The sequence below is a fragment of the Rhinichthys klamathensis genome, unplaced genomic scaffold, assembly GCF_029890125.1.
Source record: "Rhinichthys klamathensis goyatoka isolate OS25496 unplaced genomic scaffold, OSU_Roscu_1.1 h1tg000032l_1, whole genome shotgun sequence".
Taxonomy (NCBI): domain Eukaryota; kingdom Metazoa; phylum Chordata; class Actinopteri; order Cypriniformes; family Leuciscidae; genus Rhinichthys; species Rhinichthys klamathensis.
The window spans coordinates 895,196-920,419 of record NW_026606581.1 but is presented as its reverse complement, the minus strand read 5'-3'; the positions used below and the strand labels follow the sequence as shown (position 1 = coordinate 920,419).

At 38.2% G+C, this 25,224-nt stretch overlaps 1 protein-coding gene across 1 annotated transcript; it reads left to right on the top strand.

Moving 5' to 3' along the window:
- Positions 1 to 300: 300 nt before the first annotated feature.
- Positions 301 to 23,174, top strand: znf106a (zinc finger protein 106a). Its single transcript, XM_056245511.1, has 24 exons — positions 301 to 437; positions 3,143 to 3,243; positions 4,279 to 4,340; positions 7,343 to 7,537; positions 8,358 to 10,133; positions 10,265 to 10,661; positions 10,884 to 10,953; positions 11,049 to 11,203; positions 11,309 to 11,369; positions 11,626 to 11,665; positions 11,702 to 11,889; positions 12,000 to 12,050; positions 12,158 to 12,950; positions 15,097 to 15,143; positions 16,195 to 16,340; positions 16,505 to 16,639; positions 17,517 to 17,633; positions 17,746 to 17,937; positions 18,424 to 18,486; positions 18,585 to 18,704; positions 20,102 to 20,173; positions 20,307 to 20,378; positions 20,462 to 20,608; positions 22,350 to 23,174. The coding sequence occupies exons 2-24, from the start codon at positions 3,190 to 3,192 to the stop codon at positions 22,404 to 22,406; spliced, it is 5,010 nt and encodes a 1,669-aa protein (XP_056101486.1). The 5' UTR covers positions 301 to 437; positions 3,143 to 3,189; the 3' UTR covers positions 22,407 to 23,174.
- Positions 23,175 to 25,224: the final 2,050 nt, after the last annotated feature.

Below are 25,224 nucleotides of genomic sequence, written 5' to 3'. Positions count from 1 at the left end.
ATTATAATAAAGAAATAATTGTATTTTATTTTATTTTGCACTTTACGTTTATTAATCAGGACTAATACCAAAGGGAAGCTTTATTTTCTACTAGTATTTACTTGTAGTGGTCTTTTTTGTTCTTCGTCTCCTTCTTTAAAATCTATAAAAGTATTCTGAAATTATTAACTGCTTTATTGTATTTTACATGAGCTAGTGTGTTTGTTTATTTTACAATTTACATGGTTACCAGCAGGTTACCAGATACCGTTATCTAGTAACCGTTATCTAGTGACTTTTACTTTAAAATCTTGCCGGCCATTTTGAAACTGATCGGTTGTTTCCGTTTTCACCGAAAAAAGGCGCCCATAACGTTGCTAAGAAGTGTGGAAAATTAATAGAAATGGTGTGATTTTTATGGAAATCTGAAGAAATGCGTTCTCCGCGTGAATTAAGAGGTATACACGATACCGGGTTTGTCTTTATCCACGTTGTTTTGCTCCTTAACTTATATGATCTAATGTTCAGTCCATGCAGTGTGTTAGCCTAAATGCTAAACATCTGCACATGAGAAACACCCCTGGCTGCATGTTTCAATTTTTACGTTTTTCTGCAATTTAACCTTCTGTCAGTTCACAGTAGCATTTTAACCAGTGATGTTAGCATCATTCTTCTTAGAGCTGCATTAACCAACGAGCGAATTTGTATCAAACACGCCGTTCTCTGCATGAATGAGTTGTAAACAGTTTGATTGGTTTCTCTATTGATAGATTTCAGTAACTCAAACCTGGTTATTAACCTTCAGGCTGTTTCATGTTCCACCCCGTTATTATATTACCGAGCTGTTTTTACAGGAGAGGGAGGCAGGGCTCTATTTACTTGTAGAGGACATGCAAACTGACCTGTGCTTGAGAGCTATTTTAAGCTTTGTTGTTATCAGTGGCACCAATGGAAATTACCACTCACAGCACTGATGCTTTGCCATTTTTATGTTGTGGAACTTTAATATTTCCTGCACCGCGGCCTAATGTCATGCCATTTTCTGAGGCATAAACTGCACTTCCTTTCAGTCATCCATATAAACCCTGTTACACCTGATATAAGAAATAATAGTCAGAAAATAGAAACTTTTTTTAAACGGAACAGTAACGTTGTGTTGAAACTTGCATGTTTGCATGTGTTTTTGTTGTTGTTGTTGTTGAGTATCATATTTGATACATCAGGCTCAAATATGATGTAGTGAGAATATGGAGCTCATACCTGAGGAGGATAAAAACATTTAATCCTTATCAAAATTGTATTCAGAGGCCCAAACTGAGCAGATTTATGCAATTTTAGGCAATTGCTGATATTTATATAGCCTAGGCTAAAAGGAATATGAAATCCTGATAGCTTGTGATAAATCAATGAGATCTTAGCAGTATAGCTGACTACTTCCATAAAATACATATAAATATCAGTTTTTACACTATATTTCCTAATAATATGTCTTGGTAAGATGATATTTAGATGCCAGGTTTTATGATCAGAGTTTTGTAGTTTTTATTGTGGTGACAAAACATGTAATGCAATGCAATACAAGAATGATTGAGAGATGTACATATAAATGTTCCTCAAAAGCCTGATGTATAATATCTGGTTCTTATGTTTTAACAATTTTTGTAAAATAAAAAAAAGTATGGATAAACTAGTTAAGTTAATTCAGTCCACCAAGTGTTCATCTTGGAATATTACTAACAGTATAAATGTAACTGTTGAGTTTACTTAATAAAAATCATTGAATATTTTACAGCAAATATTTCACTGAAGGGGACATTTTTAGATAGGCCTTTTACTGTCAAGATCCACAAATAGAGTTTATTTTTATTTTAGTTATGTCAATTTTCACTGCGCTTTTCACCACAATTCAGTTCTGGAACATTTACATAAATGAATGTGAATGTTTATTATTCTCAATAACTAATAGTCCATATTGAGCACTTTAGAGCAGGGTGACAAAAATGCGTTCTGTGTTAGTCTTTATGTGCAGATGCGCTACACGGGTTTGACTGTTGCGCCTGGTGTCTTTTGCAGCGAACGTCTTGCATATAACATGGCATTCTAAAGTTAAACTTTTAAAACGTGTCTCTAGACCTGGCTTGTTCTATTCCACTGCCATGTGTATCGCATTTTTAATCGCAAAAACGCGTTCTTTGTGAATGGCCCCTCAAGCTGCGTAGATACAGTGTTGGTCCAGTGTTTTTCCAAACGCTGTTCGAGAACTGAACCTGTCCAGACATGACCCTTCTGTGGTGTCGCGGTTGGCTTGTGTGCTGCACTCTCAGCATACTGCATTTAGTCCCCTGACCGACTGCTGTTTCTGCTGGTTTGTGTCTCCTGGCACCTGCATGGAGCCAGACACACTGACCTTCTTTCCGTCCTTATGGAGTTTGTCCAACCTTTTGCATTACTGATACCACACAGTCTAATGTAGGAATTGGCAAAGCCTTTTCATACGAGCCTCTGCAGTGAAATAAATAATAAAGCTCAAGTCATCTTTGAGTTATGTGCATGGCTGAGTCTGAATGCCTTCGCTGGTACATATTCAGATTTGTGTCTGTCTTATCTATCTATCTCTATCTATCTATCTATCTATCTATCTATCTATCTATCTATCTATCTATCTATCTATCTATCTATCTATCTATCTATCTATCTATCTATCTAGTTATATCCAATATTTTATGGACCATAAATGTCCATAGTTACACTTTATTTTATGGTGACATTGTTACTGTGTAATTACACAAATAAGTTCTTAGTAGTAGTTATTAATTACATTTGGGTTAAGGGTAGGGTTTGGTTTAGGGTTCGTTACTTGTAATTATTACTAGTACATGTATCGTGTATTCAACCTTGAAATAAAGTGTTATCACTTTAATATATGATCAATATTTCAATTTTTAAAGATTTATATTCCCTTTGTAAATCCAATTTTTTTTTTGTTATCTCAAATATATTTTGATTTGATGTCTGTGTTTTGACAGGAAATGTTTAACTATTTAAGAGAGAGAGTGTATGTGTGTATGTATGAAATAAGACATTTTTAGCATATGATTTTCTTGATTTTGCACTCATCATGTATGCTGCGTGTTCTGATTGTTTTATCTGTCTCTTTATGCAGAACCCTGTTTATTTGTGGTGGTCTAAGATACAATAACATCTTTCAACATGGTTAAAGAACAGAAATGCATTCTTTGTGAAACGGTCTACAGCTCCAAACAGGTAAACCTGGCTTTTTAAACACAAACCTTCTCCCAGTTCTGATATAATGTGACAATTTGAAAAGTCTTAGTGGTTAAACTGTCAGAGATGGACAAAGTACACAACTTCCTTACTTGAGTGAAAGTACAGACACTACTGGTCAAATATTACTCCATTACAAGTAAAAGTTGTAAAGACCGATTTTTACTTAAGTAAAACTACAGAAGTACTCGTTATTATCAAGTATCGAAAGTAAAAAGTAAATGCCAATGCATTGTTGTATTTAATACTAACAGTACCTTATGCCTCTGAATTTATGCCTGCCTACCCTCATATCAATATCAAATGTATTTCTAGAACGCAGTTCCAGTATGGGATTGAATGTTAGATTGAATAAGTGCTCTCAATAACGTCCACAATGGTTTCAGACAGCCAAATGGCTGTTCCCTAAAATAGTGCCCTATTTAAAGTTTTTTGGCTTTTAGTATGAATATGTTAGCCCTTACTGCTATCTATAAGCTAGTATGCTCCAAAACAATGACAAAATTTGCATTTAAAAGACCAAACCCAACGATGAAAATTAAAATCAGGTTGATGTTCTGACATCAACCCGACTTTCATTTCCAACCAAAATGCAACCAAAATCATCCCCTGACTAACGTGACTACTTTCTACTCAAGGACCATTACAGAAATGTAGTGGAATAAAAAGTACGATATTTGTTTCAAATGTAGTGACGTTTCCATAAAAAATAATACTCAAGTAAAGTACAGATACTCAAAAAGTGTACTCAAGTAAATGTACTTTGTTACCGTCCACCTCTGCAAACTGTAATTTACACGTTCATGTTGGCTCCTATCTGACTTATGCACATGCACTGTTCTGTTGTGAGATCTATAACCTGTGCAAGGCAAAACATTATAAGAATAAAATGCAAGTTAAAAATGATCTGTGTAACATGAAAAAGTTTGTTTCACCAAATGTATGCCTATATGTATTGAAATATTGTTCAATACCATAATGCTATATTTCAGTGGTGTCTGTCTTTGTTTTTAGGAGATGGAAGAGCACATGAGGAGTATGCTGCACCACAGGGAGCTGGAGAATCTGAAAGGCCGGTAAGAGGTCATGATACACACAAATGTTGCACAGAATCATGTAATCCACCTTTTTGTCAACCAGAACCCCTTGACTTGCATCAGGCTCTACTTCAGATAAATATTTTAAGTTAATATTTCAATAATATAACAACACATTTGCACGTTCATGGTTCTGTAATGACGGTTAATGCTCACTTGACAGGCAGCGAAACAATATTTAATCTTTTCTAAGTAAGTGTTTACATTTTTTTTTTTTATGATTCCATTAGTTATTAGCTTTTCATCAACTCACAAACTCCCTCATGAGCCCCTGTTTGGGAAACCCTTCTCTACACTATCAACATTACAGTTATACTGTCAAGTTCATAGAACTGAGCTACCTTTAAATCTCAGGGTGTTGTAGCCTCATCTGAGATGTTTGTACACTAATTATAATGCTAATGCTATAATGCTTAATCTGCTATTTAAAAATTTGGAAATTCACCCCAAAATTTTGTTACAATATATATATATATATATATTTTAAATGCTTATGCAGCAATCTACGGAGCCCCTAAAGGGACGTGGAAATTATTTTTAAAAAAATCAAATTTTCCCACTCAACTTTTGCGTTCCCCGCAAAGGTATTTGTGTTCCCACGCAAATTCTGTTGTGAGCTCGGACAGACACTCCCTGTTTATTGTCCGCTAGCAGTGTTTCAGAGCTCTGTACGTTAATAGAACGTTTCATAGTGTTTGAACGTGGACTCAAAGATAAAGAAAGGCGGTCAGTGCTTATTAACTCAAGGAGTTCAGTGAAGTTGGCAATATATTCACATATTCGAACTTCCCGGATCAATATTCGTGAGCTAAATGTTGTTAAAACACAAATGACACCTATTTACAATCACAGTAACCTACACAACGAGCATCAACACAATTTTCCTTAAAAACTAGCTTTATAAGCAGGCGGAGTGCAAAACCCAAAACCCTGCACATTTTATATTATGAAACATATTCAATAGCTTCACTGTGACTCACTGTACTGTCACCAAATTCAGTCCACACATTACTGCTCTCCTGTTGGTTATACTACAAAACTTGGTTTGATTAAAAAAAAGCATATTTTTTATGATTATTTATTATAAAACAAAATCAATAACTTCACCATTTTTAGAAAAAAATATTCAATAGCTTCACACTGTTATAGTGTAATGCCATAAAATTTAGTAAGAAAATATAGGCTAATGCAAAAGCTATGGTTGTAACTATTATGTTAGCTGCGTGCCAATATCATTTGTGTAAAGAATAGGCCTACTTATTTTTTATGTGCTATTACTCTCCAAACTAAGTGTTGTATAGCCAGCATTAGAGCAGTGATGTGTGAACTGAATTTGGTGTGTTACAGTGAAGTTATTGAATATTTTTCATAATATAAAATGTGCATTTTATAAACTAAGTGTTGTAGTATGACCTGTGGGAGACCATTAGTGTGTAAATTGAATTTGGTGACACTACAGTGTGTAATGACTATTTTATAGTAACTTTTTTTGGGTTATATTGCACTTTGCAGATGGTCCCTTCGGACTTGTCTGTCACCCTCCTGCTCATAGCGATCAATTTATATTATAAAGCTCGTTTTGAGGAAATTTGGGTTGTAGCTCGTTGTCTACGTTACTGTGATTTTTAAAAACCTAAGTGTCATTTGTGTTTTAACAACGTTTAGCTAGGGAATGCAAATTTCTTTGCGAGGGAATGCAAAGTTTCTCGGGGGAACGCAAAAGTTTTGCGAGGAAACGAAAAGATTTAAAAAAAATAATAATTCTCCCATCCCAAATTTTTTTCACCACCACGTCCCTAGGGGCTCCGTAGCAATCACAAACAGCTGTGAAAGTCATGGGAAATATTTTGGAAAATTCTTTGATGAAAAGGTGTGGAAACCCTGAATACACTTATGGTCAAAGCATGTGTATTGAAAGGCACGTGTCTCTTTTGGTCAGTGGATAGATAAGCCGAGGCAGCTGCCATAACCCAGGAGTATATATAGGGACGTTGGGAACAACTGGTAAGGCCGACAAATGACAACTGCCTCGTGACAATTATGTAGATCTCTGGAATGTGAAAAGTGAGAATTGCATTCTTAAATGGGGAGAGTATTGAAATCCAAGGTGAAAAACACACAAACATCATGGCCTTTAGAGGTTCGACATATTTGAGCTAATTGCATTTTGGTAATAATGTTTATGAGATTAGTTTAACTTGTTTTGTGCTTTAATCAGAGCAATAATTAAGAGCGGTAATCAATAATTAATTTGAACAAATGGTAATGAACTGCAGAACAATAATCACATATAATTCTAATCATAATCAAAATCATAGTACTCATTCGCAAGCCATGCAAAACACGTATATTTTCGAATTAGAAAGAACTTTGCAGGCTGCTGACTGGAAAATGGCAAGCTGCCATGACACCATTTTTCAGGGATAAACCAACTGCCAACAGCAAGCATCTATCAGCTCACGAGTTTGGCAGTTAAAGAGAGAAACTATGGAGGGAGGGGTTCTCAAGCCGGCAACTGTAAGCAGGTCGCATTACAGCTTGCTGAAGAGTCCTGGCCTTGGTGCAGCCTTAAAGAGCAGTGGAAGGTGGAGCCAGAGGGTGGGGGGATGCGATTTCACACACCAAAATCGAACCGCTCTCCCAACCCTCTTCTCAGAGCACAGCAGACTCCATCATGACAGCGTGCTAGGCTCAGCTGGTGCTGAGCGGGTGGTCACCCCTCTGAGCTCAATGTCTCCTATTGCATTCTGTTCTTGCCTGTTTACTCTAAACCAGTTGTGAAGCCCTTGGAGATGTACCACAAGATCAGGAAGATTGCATTTTTTTTGTTCTTTTTTAGTAACTAGTTGGATTTTATATTGAAAAGTCAGTTTGCCTCCTGATCTCTTAAAAGGATCCTAACTGATTAGACAGCCACTCTCAAAAGTATCAGCCATGCCTGAGGGAAGCATTGAGCAGCCTTTGTGCATCTCTGTCCCCAGGGACTGTGGACACGAGTGCCGGGTCTGCGGCGTAACTGAGGTGAGCCTGACCGACTATGCCAGTCACATCTCCAGCCCTTCACATAAACAGTGCATTGAGGATCAGAAGCACCAGCCCTCAAACGAAGACCAAGATGAAGACTACTTTGACAAGGACATTGTGCAGCTCATCGAGAAACGCAAGGATATGATCAGGTGAGTCTTGCTATGGCCCTGCTAAAAACCCTGAATTGTATGGCAGTGATGGTGGTTGCAGACCTGCCAGTCTTTATTTATGATATTTAAAGATATATATTTATCAGTTATGTATTTATTAGATGGTAGTGTACTTTTAAGTTAAATCGTTAAGTTGAAATCTTTAAGTTGAAATCTTTCTTATTGGAGTGTCTTTCCTTGGTGTTTTAATTGTCTGTTTGTAACCACAACACATGCAGTTCTATATTAAACTATTCTGCAAACAGTTCTGACACTAGAGTCTGGTGTCATGTGAGGCCTAAAACAGCCGTGACTGCAACACTTGCGCTCTCAAACTCTTGGATGCATACCACACTATACCCTTCCAGCTCAACCCTTAAACAGTATGGGCAGTATGTCTTTAAATAGTCTGACCTCATCAACTATTTTTATGCGCCATGCTGTTTAAATGAGAGTGTTAGACATTCATAAATGACAGAAATCCTTTGCATTCCAAGAAAATTCAGTCAAGATCACTGCAAATTAAGACAGCCAGTAAATAGCTGTAATTCCTTAATAATTCAAAAAGATTCCTTTTAATACGATAGTATTAATACAATATAATAAGTTTGATCCAATAATATAAGTCTGATATTAAGATAGGAAAAATCATACACATTTCTTCCATGGCATTTATGTTTTGTGTTTCTTCCCATATTTTTATTTATTTGCATTGTTGTTTAAACTATCACCATGCTATTCACCTATCCTCATTGTGGTGTGTCAATACAATTTTATCAGTTAAATCATTATGTGACCATTCTGTATTGAACTCTATTAGGAAAGAAGAGGCTTCTGCAATGCATGCTAAAGAAGAGCGGGACAACTCAAGGAGGTGGCAGGAGCTTCGGACTCAGTGGCAGGGGGCAAGGCCTTTGATGTACCAGCAGTGTGGCCCTTGGGACCGACCCTATCCTAACTTTCCTCAGATGCCCAAAAGGGGCAGGGGCTCTAATTGGCAGAATTTAAGATTTCCATCCCCTGACCGCAACAAATGGTTTAACCCTAACCGACAGGGTAGGTGTGCCACATGGCATGCTGAAGGACCACCTGACTTGCAGAAGTGGGGCTCTGTTGGTCGTCAGGGAGGGAGTTTGCACAACCAAGGAAACTTCTGGAGTGGTAGACAAGGTGGCTATGGAGTCTGCCCTCCACATCTGAGAAAGCAATTTCCCTGGAACAACAATCAGTTTAATGCCCCTTGGCAGGGACAATATATGCCACCACCTAGGCACTATAAATCATCTGCAAGAGAGCATCAAAAAACACCCAACTGCTCTGAGAATCAGACAAAGGGTGAACAGAGTGTAGAAGAGTCTGGTGGTGATCACGATCCCAACAAAGGTAAGGGTCAGAAGTCAGAGAAGGCACATCGATGGGCACCTTATCCACCAGCTAAACTTGGGGATGCTTCATTTCAGGCTAACCTTCAGCAAACTTTAGATAAGTCTAATGTGGAATCTCCTGAAAACGTTATGGCACAAAGTTTCAACGAGGGCACTCAGGACATAGTGCGGAAATCCAAGGCAGACCGAATAAATTGGCAGGATAATCCCACAGAACCTAACTGTGAAGAGAGTGTGTGCAGGGAGCAGAAGAGTGCCTTCAAGAACATTGGCAGTACTAATATAGATGGTTTCGCCTACCCCTCCACCTCCACCACTAGAAGAACAGAGATGCCCAGCAAGCTTGCAGGAAGTCAAGACTCTGTCAGCGCTAAAGGTTCTAAGCATTCCCATTCAAGTTCTGAATTCCCACAACATGCCACTTTCAATGCAGACCAAGACAGTCTGCTTTCAGAGATGCTGCGAAAAGCTAAAGAGACATTGCTTAACAGAAATAACTCTTTTGATGTATGTTGCCCAGAGAACAGCTTCAAAGGATCAAAAACTGTGCCTCAGGTTAATAAGCAAGTTGAGAATTTAGAACTAAACAAGAATCAAGAATTACATGAGAGTACGAAAAAACTGAGCAAGAACAAGAGTCAAGAAAGGCTGGGTTTTGTACGATGTATTAGCAATGAACAAGAGCATTTAACCAGCACAGACAAATCAGTACAGATTGCCAATGTGCGCAATGACACTAGGCCATCTCTGCAGTCCTTGCATGTTAGTACCTCCACTATGGACCATGACGATGAGGAGGAGTGTGTTGAAATGGAAGAAAATCCTCACCTACAAGTACAAGATCAAGTCATGGACATACTAGATGAAGATTTATACTCAGTTGGTGAGGAGTCCCACAGCAGCCCATCCCAACAAACAGCAGGTGGCTCCGTGCCCTCTTTAAGTAAGCTTGCCTTGCCTGCTTGTCTCCAAAGGGATTTGAACCGCCATATGGGAACCAAAGGCAAAGCAGCATCCCATGAACCCAACTTGAATATTGCCAGACGAATTAGGAATGTAAGTGGCACGCGAAAGAATGAGCCTGAGAAGGATTTAGGACTTAAACCCACCTTGCGGCAGCTCATTAGCACCTCTGGCTCCAGGCGGAATGTCAACTGGGACCAGGTCTACCAGGAAGTCAACCGGAAGAAGCAAGGCAAGGGCTTACCAAGGTACTGCATGAGTATTTCTTAAATTTTGGTTTACTTTAATTAAATGGTTGTAGACTGAAACTCAGTCAGTACTTTAATGTATTGTTACTTCCTTAATACCCTAATTCCATATTCTTTCTGAATCTTTTCAGATTTGGTATAGAAATGGTGCCCTGTGAACCCGAGGGTCTGAACCAAATGGATGAAAATGATGTACCTCTTTCTGAGGGCTTTCATTGGGATTCTCTGTTTGACCTCAGTCCAGTGCCTTCCCGCAAGCGTAGCTTGTCTGAAAGCAATGTGGTCAAAGATGGCCCTGCTGGTACCAGCTCCCTTCCTAATGGTGTAGACCCAATGAAAGACTCTCCTCCTTGTGGCCCCTCACAGCAACCAATGAGAGAAGAGCTGCAGTTCAAAGGTCATCTGGAGATTCAAGGTTCGAAAGGGCCTTCTAACGGCCCAGAGGATGCTGAAGGAGACAGTGGTTGTACATCAGAGATTGAACAGATTGACATGCAAGGAGCTGGGAAGAAACGCAGAGCTCCTGGGGTAAGCTTTCTACTTTCTACTGTGGAAATACAGCTCTGATCCAAATCTAGTGAGCACCCCTGATGTCTACCATATTACGTAGCTGCCTTCCAAGGCAACATCCTAATTGAAATGGAGCATTATAAGTGTCTGATTTGAAATGTTCCACATAGAAAGTAATGCAAGAATAACCTAAATTTAATCTAGGTCTTGCCATTATTTAATTGGTGATCTCTCCTCTAGGATGTTTTGTCTCCAGAGATTCCTAACGAAGATAGGAAAAACAAGAGGCAAAAAATTAAGTCTAAGAAAGGTAATAAATCTATGTAATCAGGGTTTGAAATTAACTTTACCTCGAAAGCCAATTTAGTTGGCTATTATAATATGGGTATGTATTGTGTTTTGCAGAGCGCTCTCAAGTGGATCAGTTGCTGGCTGTATCTCTACGTGAGGAGGAGCTTAATAGCTCGCTTCAGGCAGTGGATAACAGTCTTATTCAGGCACGTGCTGCCCTGCAAGCTGCCTATTTGGAAGTACAGCGTCTGCTTATGGTGAAACAACAGGTAATAACTTTTTTACTAGATCACATTTACAGAAAAATACTTTTCAGTTCTCACTGGGCTATCACTTTATTTTGCAATATTTTAATAACTACGGATATTTTACAGGTAATCGGTGAGATGAACTCTTTGAGAACCCAGCGGATTGAAATTCTTCAAGGAATGCAAGGTACAAAAATCTAAATGGAAGAGTCATTTAATCATATGTACTAGCTTTACAAATCTAAGCTAAAAGTTATCAGGAAAATTAGAATAGCTTTAATGGTGATCATACTGTACAAATGGCCTGTAAAGGTGGTTGATTGCCAGTTTGCAGTATGTATTAGCTTATGACAGTAAGCACCTTGAGTTTTGTGAACAGCTTATTTGTTATTTATAATAAAATAAAATAGAGATCAAGAATTCTATTTCTATTACGCTTTCAGGTGAATTTGAGCCAAAAGAAAAAGAGAGGAACAGTGAGATCTTAAGCTCTTCATTAACCCAGGTTACTCAGATCACCCCCAGCGCTGTTCTCCCAGCAACAGCTGCCCAATCATCCTCTTCAACCTCCTCACTGCCTGTTACCATCAAACAAGAGCCCATCGCTCAATGTAACCCCATTCCTGAGCATAACCTTATCAAATCCCCCTTCCCAGGACCTCAAAATACAACACCTGTCCAAACAGTGTTTGCAGCTTGTCAAACAGGTAGGTTCCAATCCTCTTCAACCTCCTCACTGCCTGTTACCATTAAACAAGAGCCCATCGCTCAATGTAACCCCATTTCTGAGCATAACCTTATCAATCCCCCTTCCCAGGACCTCAAAATACCACACCTGTCCAAACAGTGTTTGCAGCTTGTCAAACAGGTAGGTTCCATTCATTAAATTGCAGCTCAGAGGTAGTTATTACTAACGTAACTGAATTATTGAATTAATTAAACTGAACTGAATATTAATTCTTCAATTTGAAACAGATACTGCCTTCAAGTACAACCTGGAGTCTTCACATGACGCCACAAGCATGGATTTAACGGCAGCTCCCTCAGATCACAGAATAGAGCCATCACCCAACAAAAAAATTCATCAAAATTCTCTAGAGGGGTTAGCCAACCCTCCTTCCCAACTCTCTCCCAAGCCGCTGTCTCCCTCAAACCACATAGAAACTGATCCAGTTAAGCGTGTTCGAAAACTGAAGAAGAAAAAGTGTCTTAAGAAAGCAAAGGGGAATGAGCAGCCTGAAATCAGTGAATCAGAGCTTGATGCAGAGCAGCCCGCTGCTCGACCTGCCCGCAAGTCCCGACCTAATCGGCGATCCAGCAGAACCTATGCCTCACCCCCCACACCAGAAGAGAAAAATGAAAATGAGGAGATGGTGGTGACCGAAGCTTCAAAGGCACAACCACAGGGAACCAAGCTAGCAACACCACCAATGAAGGAAGCTCACTCTGATTCATCTGAACTGGAAATGGTGGAGCTTCCCCCACCTGTGCCCACTGATTTTGTCAATCTAGATTCTTCAGACCCAGATGAGATGCCTGAAAAGAAGGCCAAGGAGTCGGCCAAGGAGTCGGCCAAGGAGTCGGCCAAGGAGTCGGCCAAGGAGTCGGCCAAGGAGTCGGCCAAGGAGTCGGCCAAGGAGTCGGCCAAGGAGTCGGCCACTGCACACTCAACAGACCGTGCCGTCACAGACCCCCAAAATCTTGCCTGCAACGAGGTCACCTCCACTAGTGAAATTGATACTAGCAGTTCAGTCAAGGCTTGTGAAAGGTAAGTCTCATGTTTTGGACTGTGATTTTCTAAACATTCTTATTATCTTATAGCATGGGTGTCCCATCCTGCTCCTGGAAGGGTAATGCCTTGATTAGTTGTTTCAGGTGTGTTTAATTGGGTTATGTGCAACAGATTTCCGTATTCTGTGAAACAAGTTGCATCACTTCCGGTTCAGGTCTTTTCTATGTGCTTCATTAAATATAGAGCCGTTTTACTCAAGATACCTTCAAAGGAGGAAGCAAAAATGAGCACAGCCGATGGCCTTCACATATACAGATTGATATTTAAAAGTTTTTTATTTTAGGTTCTTCTTACTAACATTTAGATATTTTAATTTAAATAAAACGGGAACAATAAAAATAACTATCTAGGTTAGCTGATTTCTTAAAAGTCCATAGATATCGCCGTCAGTTCATACTGCCGTTTACACTTTCTCTAACAAGCGGATGCAATGAGACCTGTTTTCCTGTTTGTTCATGTGATGGTCAGCATACTAGGATTGGTGCTAAACTCTGCCGGATAATGATCCTCCAGGAGCAGGAGAGGACACCCCTTGTCTTATAGCTTGTGAAGTAAAAAGTACTGATGTTCGATTCTTGAATGAATATTTATTTTAAGCCTGTAATCGGCCGAGCTGGTCCCCAGAACTGAATCAAACTTTAGTTCTGGGTTGATGATGGAGGAACCGTTTTGAAATGAACAAATCAAAAAGTACCGGCTCATGCGGTTGAGTTGGACATGACCGAAAAGCTGACTTTCAACTTTGCCTGTAGGTTTGATTCATTCATTTCAAAATGCTTCTTTGGTTCAATAGCCCCTCTGGACATGCTTATGGACATAAGGTGGGCTTATGGTGCTGTGCAAGAAGCGTGCTACTTCGCCTATGTCATCAGCCCGGACCTAAAGTTCCTTCAAGAATCGAACATCACTAGTAAAAAAGGGTCTTTTGAAACTTGACTTCTAAATGAATACTTCCGAAGTTAACCAAACTGAGATTCTCTGTACAACTACAATTTACTTTAAAGTCTGCAGTGCAGGTAGCATACGCATTGTGAATACACTTAAAATTATGTATACCGGTAATATTCAATGTATTAATAATAATAATAAAAAATACTATATTATTCTAGTTCCCTGTTCCACAAACTGTGATTAGAAAGTGGACTTGGATGTGTTGTGTTTTTAATCTCTTAAGGTTAGTAAACATTCTGAAAGATATTATTCGACAAGCATATGTATGGGCTTTGAACATGGTTGAACACAATGGTGTGTGATAGGCAAGAGTACACAGACATACAGATACTACGGTGGCACATTGCTGTCTGCCACATACATATTATATTTTTCACTCAATTATGTCATAATAACGAGATGTTATGTCGTTTTAACGACATCTCTCGTAATAACGAGATGTTATGTCTTCAAAACGACAATTTTTCTAGGCCTTATAAGGACGTGTAGTCGTACAAAATATGCCTTTATCTACATAAAATGTATATAGCCTATCATACCTTTATCATACTTCTACGTTCAAAAAGCTGAAGCAAATAGTTGTGGACATTCATGTTAAAAGATGAAATTCTGTACCTTATTAATAAAGCATATGTAGCCTACAGAATAGCAGATGAGCCCAGAATACGAATGCATTGCTATTAATTACACCTTAAGCGTTTTCCTCCCATAGAAAACCCTTATTATAAAGAAAATGCTTAATAGGCTGCTAAGACGGGGATAAAGTTGAAAAAATCTAATCGAAAGAAAATACGGTACCCTCTGATTATGTAATCATGTCCGTATGAAAGGTGCATTTCTCTCTAAAGGTGCATCTACTTTACAGCAGAGATGTATGGAGATATGTTAGCAGCCTACACTGATTTAGAAAACACTAGTTTATTAATAAACAATTAAAATGCTTTGTTATTTTTTCAGACACATTTATTATCATTAGCCTACTTTTGCCGGTTAAAACGACATATCTCGTTATTACGACATAATTGAGGGGAAAAATAATATGCACCGTAAGATACAGCTCGTTTAAAATCATTTTCACTGCATGGCCATCTGGCACCTTGAATCTTTCTGTCTGCTTTCATTGATGTTTCTCAGTCTTGCAGTATTAAAAATCTTGTTTTTATTTTTACAGTGTAATAAAATCAGCCTCAACAGTGTTGACCTCCAAGTTGCATTCAGGTATGTGATATATTCAAAAACATACATGGAAGCTGTAACGTATCATTCATACAATTTAACTGCTGCCTCAACAACATATTATGTGCCATTCACTTACTAAATATGTAATTTTTTTTAATTTATTTTTTACTTGTGGGAGCTGTCAGTACATATCAATTCATCTAGTTCCTTGCTCATTGCAGTCGTAGCAGAGCAACCAAATTAGCATACAAATGTAGTTCATCAAGTCCCCAAATTACTTTTTAAGGGCAAGGTATTCTTAGTGCCTGTTAGTTTTATACTTAACCTGTGCCTCTGAGAGTGATTTCTGGTATGACAACCCTGAGAATTGTGCCAACTCATATACAGAATGAGAGCAGTGGTGCTGGTTTCTTGTGAACTCCATTAAATGACTGAAATTAAACATACAGGCACTTTCATATTATCTCAGTCTCAATTATCCCATGGAAGAGAGGGGTGGGGTGAGCAGTTGCTCATTATCATTTAAAGAGACATGCACAGAAACTGGTCGCTGTGAACAGAGCTGTTTTTGAGGAGGTAAAAGGGTGTTGTTTTACACAACTTTTGAGGAATTTTAACCAAAGTATTTTACAAACTTTACATGAAGACCCTAAAGAATCATACCAACTTGTGGGAAATGGGCATCTGATGACCCCTTTTAAAGAGATCGTAAAACTATTCAATATGAATTGAGCGGTTTTGTACAAATTTTCTGAATATTCACGATCACTTTATACGCTGAACAGATTTAATGTAGGCTTTTAATTCACATATAAACATTGATCAGCGAACATAAACAGAAGCTCAACCGAACCTACTTGATGCGCAAGAACAAACCTCTTGCTACCTAACCCACGAGAATGAACCTCATTGGTTCTTGCGGAAGCTTCCGTTTACCACAACTAATGTGTGAGTTAATGAATGTGTATATGTGAATAAAAGCCTAAATTCAATCTGTTCAGCGTATAAAGCGATCGTGTCTCTCTTCAGAAAATGTGGTGTTCATAGTGTTAATGTTTCACTCAATAACTTGTGTGTGTGTGTGTGTTAGCAGATATATCAGATCCAGGGGAGGAGGATGTGCCAACTGAAGGAGAGTTTGAAGGCCATCAAGAGGCCGTTAATGGAATGCAGATCCATAACGGACTGCTGTATACTTGCTCAGGGGACCGCACTATACGTGCTTTCAACTTGATAGTAAGATCATTGTGCACTTCTTTTTTTTTCAGTTGAGTGGGTAAACTTAGTACAAAATTGGCTGAAATTTGTAGTTCAGTAAAAGCATTTAAACAAGAAAATTATGTTCTTTTGAATGTAGCTCACAAAGCAGGTTTCTTTAAGAAGTCTCTTAATTGTTACAGAGCCGGAAGTGTGTGGCTGTGTATGAAGGTCACAGCAGTAAAGTGAATTGCCTGTTGGTGTCATGTGGAGGAGGCCTGCAACAACGCCTGTACTCGGGATCAAGTGACCAGACCATCCGCTGTTACAACCTAAAGGTGCTTGGCTTTGACCCACACTGCTTTTTACAGGGTTTCTGCGGGTCTTTAAAAAGTCTTGAATTCAGTTTGATCAAATTTAAGGTAATATAAAGTCTTAAATATTTTAAATGGTATAAAAAAGTCTTAATTGTCATTTTAAGAGGTCTTAAATTTGGGGATGGAAAAGGAATCACAATACGACCAAATGTGATTATTAAACCTCAAACCGTTGCATGTTTCAAAGTAAAAACCAGGTTCTACGGCTCTACAGGCTAGCAGTTTCAGAGTTTCAAAATAAGAGTCCCGTTTTTATTAAAATTCCCTCATTATCCTTTTTTTTTGGGTGGGGGGTATTATTGATATTTTGGTTACACAATAAACTGTATCTGCCAACTAACTTAAATTTTTTTCTTCTACTGAAAAATGAAGTGGACATTTTTCAGATACACAGTCTGCACATCTTCATTCAGCAAAGTATAGAGTTATTCACACTGTCAAGCTCCAAAAAAGTACCATGAAACAATACAATAGCTCTGCTCTGTGTAAATAACCAACTGATATTTAAAGGATTTATTTAACCAATTATTGGTTCCAAACTCAAATGACTTTATTTTATCCGTGGAACACCAAAGTTCCAAACATTGAAAGTGATATATTACGAAACTACAAAAGAGCATAAAGGCTGATAAAAGTAAAAAATGTTTTATTTTATTTAATGTTAAATCAATGGTTAAAATTTTAATTTAAGTAGTTATTAATGAACATCCTAGACATCAGTGTCTTAAAAGCCTTAATGTCTTAAGTCTTATAAGTCCTTCTATTCCTAAGTTGTATTTTAGTCTTTAAACGTATAATATTGTAAATATGACAAGCATTTGTCTATTTTTTCCCTCAGACAACAGAATGTAAGGAACAGCTGTCTCTCCCAGATCGAGTGCTCTGTCTTCATAATCGTTGGAAAATTCTCTATGCCGGTCTGGCCAATGGCTCTGTGATCACCTTCAGTCTTAGGGTATGAAGTGTTTAATGAATCAGAAATCAAAAGAGTTTGGGTTAAAGTAAGTTTTGTGTCCTCTGTTCTTTGGCTGTGGGGTAATTAACAACATTTCTCTCATCTCCTGTAGAACAATAAGCAGCTGGATATGTTTGAGTGCCATGGCCCGCGGGCCGTAAGCTGCCTGGCGACGGCTCAGGAAGGGGCTCGGCGTATCCTGCTAGTTGGTTCCTATGACGCCACCATCAGCGTTAGAGATGCTAAGAATGGGCTATTGCTGCGTACGCTGGAGGGCCACAGCAAAACTGTGCTCTGCATGAAGGTTTGTGCCTGAATCACACTTTTTCTAATGAATATGCTTAAAGGTGCAGTACGCGATTTCTGAGAAACGCTGTTGAAAGTGGTTCGGACTGAGCACCACACAGAGTTCATAAAATGGAAATTGTCAAGTCTTTTCTTTCCTATTGTGACTTATATCCGAGTGAAACAGCTTCTCGAACATGAAGAAATGTAGGGTAGGACTTGGTTTTGTCCATCGGGAGTTGATTGGATGGTTGTGGTTTGCTATTGCACGCCAGTTAACACATCATAGTCAGAGAAGAGAAAATATATTCCATAAAAAATAAGATTTGTCAATTTAGATTTCATGGTGACTTTTTTCAACATGAGGGTGAGTAAATGATGACAGAATTTTCATTTTTTGAAGAAATAAAGTAAAAAAGAACAACATGAGGGAGAATAAAGGATTCTATCAAAAGATGTGTACCAAGTATCACACCCTAAGTATTTATTTGTTGCTTCTCTGCAGGTGGTGAACGATTTGGTGTTCAGTGGCTCGAGTGACCAGTCTGTACATGCACATAATATACATGTGAGTACCTCATGCACGGTGTTTCTCCTTTCCCATTGAGATGCAGGAACTAAGTGTCTTGTTTATTCTAAATTGCTTCCCTGTCTCTGGATCTCCAGACAGGAGAACTGGTGAGGATCTATAAGGGTCATAGTCATGCCGTCACCGTGGTGGCCATATTGGGAAAGGTGATGGTCACCGCATGCCTGGACAAACTAGTCCGTGTATACGAGCTCCAGGTATATGTGACACATTTGCTGATAACTACTTCTTTTTTTTTTTAAACAAGATATTTTAAAGAAATTTCAATTTAAGAATTTAATTTCTTTTAGTTTTATTCATAAAAAAAATATGTTTAGCACCATTAAGATATTTTTTACATTGTTTTAAGATAAATTAAGCACTGTAAAATAAAGAGTTAACTGAAATAAAAATATAGCTAAATATAAATATTAAAATAAATATTATAAAAATAACAAACATTATTAAAACATGAAAATAAATGAAAACTGAAAACTGAAAATACAAAAATAAAAGCTAAAAATAATAATAAATACAATTGACTTTATATAAATAATACTAAAACCACACTGGCATCCGTTGAACAGTATTTTTTTAACTAAAATCATTACAAATACTACTACGATGTATGAAAACTTTACAGTTTTAATGTATTTTTCACATTATTGGCGCTTTTCCACTGCATAGTACGGTACGGTTCGGTTCGGTACGGCACGCTTTGGCGCTTTTCCACTGCATAGTACGGTACGGTTCGGTTCGGTACGGCTCACTTGTGGTGCTTTTCCACTGCATGGTCCGGTACGGTACGGCTCGCTTCGGCTCACTTTAAATGGTACCTGGTCTGTTGAGGTTCCAAGCGTACCGTACCGGTACTAAAATGTGACGTAAAAACACTGCAGATCACTGATTGGTCAGACAGAATCGTTACTACCAGCGTCATTGGACACTAAACCCGCTAGATTTAAATAACCAGTAGACAACAGCCAACGCGGTAGCATCTGTTTTTTAAACTTTAAAAAGAAATGTCTGAATCGTGGTCAGTGGACGAGGTGCAGACGTTCCTCTCGTTGGTTGCCGAGGAGCGGATCCAGCGAGAGCTGGATGGGGCAAAACGGAATGAAAAAGTGTTCCAAGAAGTAGCTCAGCTCTTAGCCGCACACGGCTATCACCGGACCTACAACAGTGTAGGGACAAACTAACGATCAGTCCCACCCACTTTGAAGAGGTACTAACTGCGGTGGAAAAGCAACCGAGCTAAAGCGAACCGAACCGTGCCGTACCGAGTCGAGTCGTACCACGCAGTGGAAAAGCGAAGCGAGCCGAACCGTTCCGCGCCGAGTTGAACCGTACCGAGCCGAACCGAGCCGAGCCGTACCAGCAGTGAAAAAGCGCCATAAGATGATGAAAATGTGAACAAAATGTTTTTTGCATCACAGTAGTGCAAATTTGGGGAAAGAAAAGTGCTTAATTGTCATGAAATCAATGTAAACAAAATATTCCATTTTCTTTAGAGGTGTTGTGAATATCACTCTTTGTGGATTGTATTGGAATTATATTGTTGTGTGCTTGTTATGAACTCTTTTTATGATATTGACCAAATCTCTGGTGGTTCCAGTCTCATGACAGACTTCAAGTATATGGTGGCCATTCAGACATGGTGATGTGTATGGTCATCCACAAGAGCATGGTGAGCACATCTTAACACCCTATTGGGATCCAATAGCAGGTCCCACAATTTTCTTTTCATACAGATTTACAAGCATTGATTGCTTAAGTAAACATTTTTTTTTAAAAAGGCGGTGATGATTTGTCCGTTGCAGATCTACACAGGCTGCTATGATGGGAGCGTGAGAGCTGTTAAATTGAACCTGATTCAGAACTACCGCTGCTGGGTAAGAAACTGAGCTCATGACTTATAATGTGACTGGAAGCCATTCCTGATGCCAGTTAATATCTGTTGCATGACTCTTTACAGTGGTACGGTTGTACCCTAATCTTTGGCGTGATGGAGCACCTGCAGCAGCACCTGCTGAACGACCACACCAGCCCAGCACAGCAAACATTCAAATGCCGCTGGAGGAGCTGCGACACATACTTCACCACACGCAACGGCTCCAAGCAGGTACGGCAGCTTTCCGACACTCTTAAAGGAGAACTCCGGCGCAAAATGAACCTTTGGTCTAATAAAACATTGGTACCTAGTCAACCGTTCTCTGAGATTTGTTTTCATGATAATCGAATTTAAAGAGTTTTATCTCTAAAACTGTTTAGCGTATAACGCTATTAAGCGGGGCATTTAATAAGTAAAAAGAAATCGCTAGTTAATACCACTAACAAGACTCAAAATAGCCCCACACGAACACAGTAACATGATGAGGGTCCCTACATGCAAAACGAAGCATTGAGAACTTTGTAAGTGTACAGACCGTTTAATAAGAAGATAAAGACAGTCCACTTCGTGTATACAGACAGGAGCCATCTTTGGAAAACAGTCTCGACTAATCAAACCACGAACGACGTGCTAAGTGAGCTGAATTGTATGAAGTTCAGTGAACTTCTGAACTGTATGAATGGCGTTCGTGGTTTGATTAGTCGAGACTGTTTTCCAAAGATGGCTCCTGTCTGTATACACGAAGTGGACTGTCTTCATAAAATATCTTCTTATTAAACGGTCTGTACACTTACAAAGTTCTCAATGCTTCGTTTTGCATGTAGGGACCCTCATTATGTTACTGTGTTCGTGTGGGGCTATTTTGAGCCTTGTTAGTGGTATAAACTAGCGATTTCTTTTTACTTAATAGATGCCCCCATTACTAGCGTTATACGCTAAACAGTTTTTAGAGATAAAACTCTTTACATTCGATTATCATGAAAACAAATCTCAGAGAACGCTTGACTAGGTACCAATGTTTTATTAGATCAAAGGTTCATTTTGCGCCGGAGTTCTCCTTTAATGCAGGCATTAATGTTCACTTTCACACATGAAAATTCTGAAGTTGTACCGCAAAGGGTAATTTATCAATTTTGCTGCATGTACCACACCTGTAACGACTTTCTGTAAGCTGCCATTCATGTACCACCAACAAAATGCCGTTTAACCCTCTGCTGTCATTTTCCATAAATTCTTCAACCCGCTGCATCAGAAATATAATTGGCTACAACTGGAAAATATTACAAAAGAATGACAGAGTACAATTTATTTTCATGACAGTTAACCACATTTTCCTCCCAATTTTCAATACCATAATGCAACAAAAATTCTGTATTATTTTATTTATCATGGTTTTATGATTAAAAAAATGGTTCAAATGATTGTTATACTGTGCCCGCAGCGCACACTCTTCAATTGGCGCGCTGTATATCACTTAAATATATATAATTGTAAGAATATTAATTCAACAGTGTGTGTGTGTGTGTGTGTATATATATATATATATATATATATATATATATATATATATATATACATACATACATACACATACTGTTGAATTGATATTCTTACAATTTATGTGCATGTTGACTTGTAGGGTTTTATTTTTTAACGTGTGTGTGTTAAACATTTGTGAGAAGTAAATTTGCTTGGTTCAAATTCTTATAAATTTGAGTCACGGCTTAATGGCCATATGAAAATTTCATATGCAAATGTAAACAGTTGTGAGCAAATCGGATGTGTAACAGTATATTAGATCTGTGCATTCATTCTTAAATTTATAATAATATTTCACAATGTTACTATTTTTACTGTATTTCTGATCAACCCCAAGCTTATGAACGGTACAATGTGTGTAGTTATATATAGAGAAAAACAAGAAATTTTATGAAAAAATGATAAAACATTGACGTGCCTCTTGTCTTTGTAGGCAGTGCATTGTCACATGCAGAAACATGCTGAGGACGACAGTAAAATGGAGCCATGAGGGGCCAATGGAATATCACAGACATAGTCTCCTCTTTTCCCATATTGGGAATGTCTCATTCAGCCCTCACCAGAGGAGCCCTTTTTTATATGACCCATCAGATACCAACAACTGCCACTTAGATGATGCTGATGCCACAGTTTAAATTAAAATGGATGATTTTAATCGCTCAGAAATTCGTATTATGTAGTAAACAGAAAAGACGTACAAGTGTTACTGTTAATTCAAACAAAAAGAAGAAAATGTGCCCTTCTCTAAGTGGATGTGATTGGTATCTCTTAAGTCTTTTTGATTTGTCTCTTCTCTTTCACTTCTATCTGAAGTGTGAAATATGCTCAGTTCTTTTATACTGACGTGGCATTGCTCTGATACTCTCCCTCCTGGAAGGGATTGATTTCTGTGTCAGATGCTTCTACATGTCTGTCATCATCAGATCTAAGATTTACTGACCAAATGAACACAAAGAAACTGTGGGAAACGGTTGGGTACCGGGACAGCAACAGAGGTGCGGCAGCTCCCTCAGCAAACACGTGTAGCTCACTGTCGTGTGTGTGTGCGGTCTGAGTTTAGAGACGTTATGATGTGGAGTGATTTAAGAAAGCGTGAGACTTGTCAAGCAACTAGATTTTAGTGGGGGTTTTTTAATGAAGGACACATCTTTCTCAAGTTGCATCGCTCTGTTTGTTTGTGTTGTCACGGCGGTACATACTTGACAACGGGGACACTTTTACATCTCAATCTGGTTTCCAAATAAAAACTATTTCAGTTGTTTCTGGTGATTTTATTTGATTTTCTTTCTTTTAATTGATCATTTAAATATAGTTGTTTGAGTGGTTTCCTCTTTTTTTCCATCTTTTTTTGGGGGTTTCTCTGTGGTTGCTCATCAGTGAAGCAAAGTTGACGGATTCAGGTGTGCTGTGACTCGAGACTGCAGTTGAAATGTGTTTGCTGTGCTGTTGACAGAGTCTGAAACGTGACAGTTGGTGTGCGTAAGCCTTTGAGAACACACAAATGTGTTTTATGACAGTGTGTACAAGAAGACAATTTTGTTTTCCATATTTTTCTGTAGCGAAGAAGTTTGTTATATATTTTCTTCACAGTATTTTGTGGCAATTGTGGAGATGAGATTTGTAGTTTTATGAAAGTACAGGAGGGTCCTCGCACTGGAAAGTACCTTTTATTTTTCTGTGTGAGAATGAAAGTTGTAGGGGCGATAAACATGGGAGGTGGTTTTGTGCAGTTGGGTGCGTATTACTTCACTTCCTGTAATCCTCAGCCCTATTACAAACCAAAACCAAATTTAGTGTAACTGCAAACATTTATTGACATCTTAATATCCTAACATGGTTTCTGATGTTAGATTTTATATGGAGTAACAGCACTATCTCCTGTCAGTTGAAACAGATTTGAACTCTCCTCTGCCTGCCCCTGAAGTGTTGGGTTTAACTATTATATGGTCACTCTAGGGTTTGTCTTTTTTCTTAGGTTTTATCATAATGGATGAAGATACAGCTTGTTTTTCCACCCAGTCATAGCCTTTGAAATGCATCTCAGCTCTTTGCTATAGTTGTGTGTTGCTGAGGAGAGATTGCAGCCAACCTCTTACCCGGTATTCCCAAGTTTCTCACACTTGTTGATCTCAAATACTATTAAATCTTTATAGACATTTTGTACACACGCTATTGAAACAAACAGAATTAAAAAAATATATATACATAACTGTGCTATTGTGTCGGTTTCTTTTATCCTAAGGGGAAATTTGCTTCCATAGAGGTTATATTTCCGTATAGTACTTCACTTAACACTTTTTCAGCCTGGTTTCACAAACAGGGCTTAGATTAAGCCAGGATTAGGCCTGTTTAATTGGGACATATAAGTAGCTTTTATAAACATGCCTTAGAAAAACAAGACTTGAGACAAAACAATGGCACTGATATATTTTAAGATGTGTCAGTGTAATTTGCTTTCAGTTAAAACAGCTCAAACATGCATTTTAGTCTGGGACTAAACCGGGGGATAATGAATAAACTGCAAAGTAATAAAGGCTTATTAGAGAACTATAGATAAACTATTATCTAACAAAACTAAAATAGTTTTAAACATTACATATTTTACTGGTGACTTCATTCATCAAGCTCAACCATGCAACCCTGTTATTGTGTGAAAAATTGTCAAACTAATATGTTCTTGAATTTATGGAATATATGTTTAATTATTTCTAGAATGTAATATCACATTACAGGGTATTAAATGCTGAGAACCCAAATTTTGTAACAGGGCTGCTGAAAAACATTGCTAACCAGAAATAAAATAAATGTAGAAATAAATAGATTGTATAATATAAAGCTTTAACAGACCCTTTGTTGAAAAAGAACAAAAAAAATCCCAATTTTATTTTGTAATTGGCACTTTATGCTTATGTTTAAATAATTAGGCTTTAAAAAACATCATTCTTGTTTTTCCTGGGAAAGCACTTCAACCAAGAACTACACAATTATTTATTTTGTTAAACGGGTGAAGTCAGTACACTCATTTGAACAAAAGGTTAAATGGGGGTCAAGCACAAAAACAAAAAAAGCCTAGGATCGCCCCATGTCTTTGCCCACAGTTATGAAAGAAAGACCTTGAATCCTGCCATCCATCATGAGTTCTGAGATGTTCCCTGACGATTCTCCTCCAATGATTGTTTCCTCGCCTGGTTCATCATGTTTTTCGTTTCCCATTATGTTAACTTACAAAACAAAACAACCAGGATTTGAAACAAAAAGGACCATCTACATGGCCCTGCTTTGTTTTTTTAATGGATTTTGATATTACC

Bases quoted from the DNA above. Each gene is read 5' to 3' on its own strand.
- znf106a (XM_056245511.1), top strand. From the start codon at position 3,190: ATGGTTAAAGAACAGAAATGCATTCTTTGTGAAACGGTCTACAGCTCC. The intron at 11,890-11,999 runs GTAGGTTCCAAT...CCCCCTTCCCAG, and splicing joins GTTTGCAGCTTGTCAAACAG to GACCTCAAAATACCACACCT. The intron at 20,174-20,306 runs GTGAGCACATCT...TGTCCGTTGCAG, and splicing joins TGGTCATCCACAAGAGCATG to ATCTACACAGGCTGCTATGA.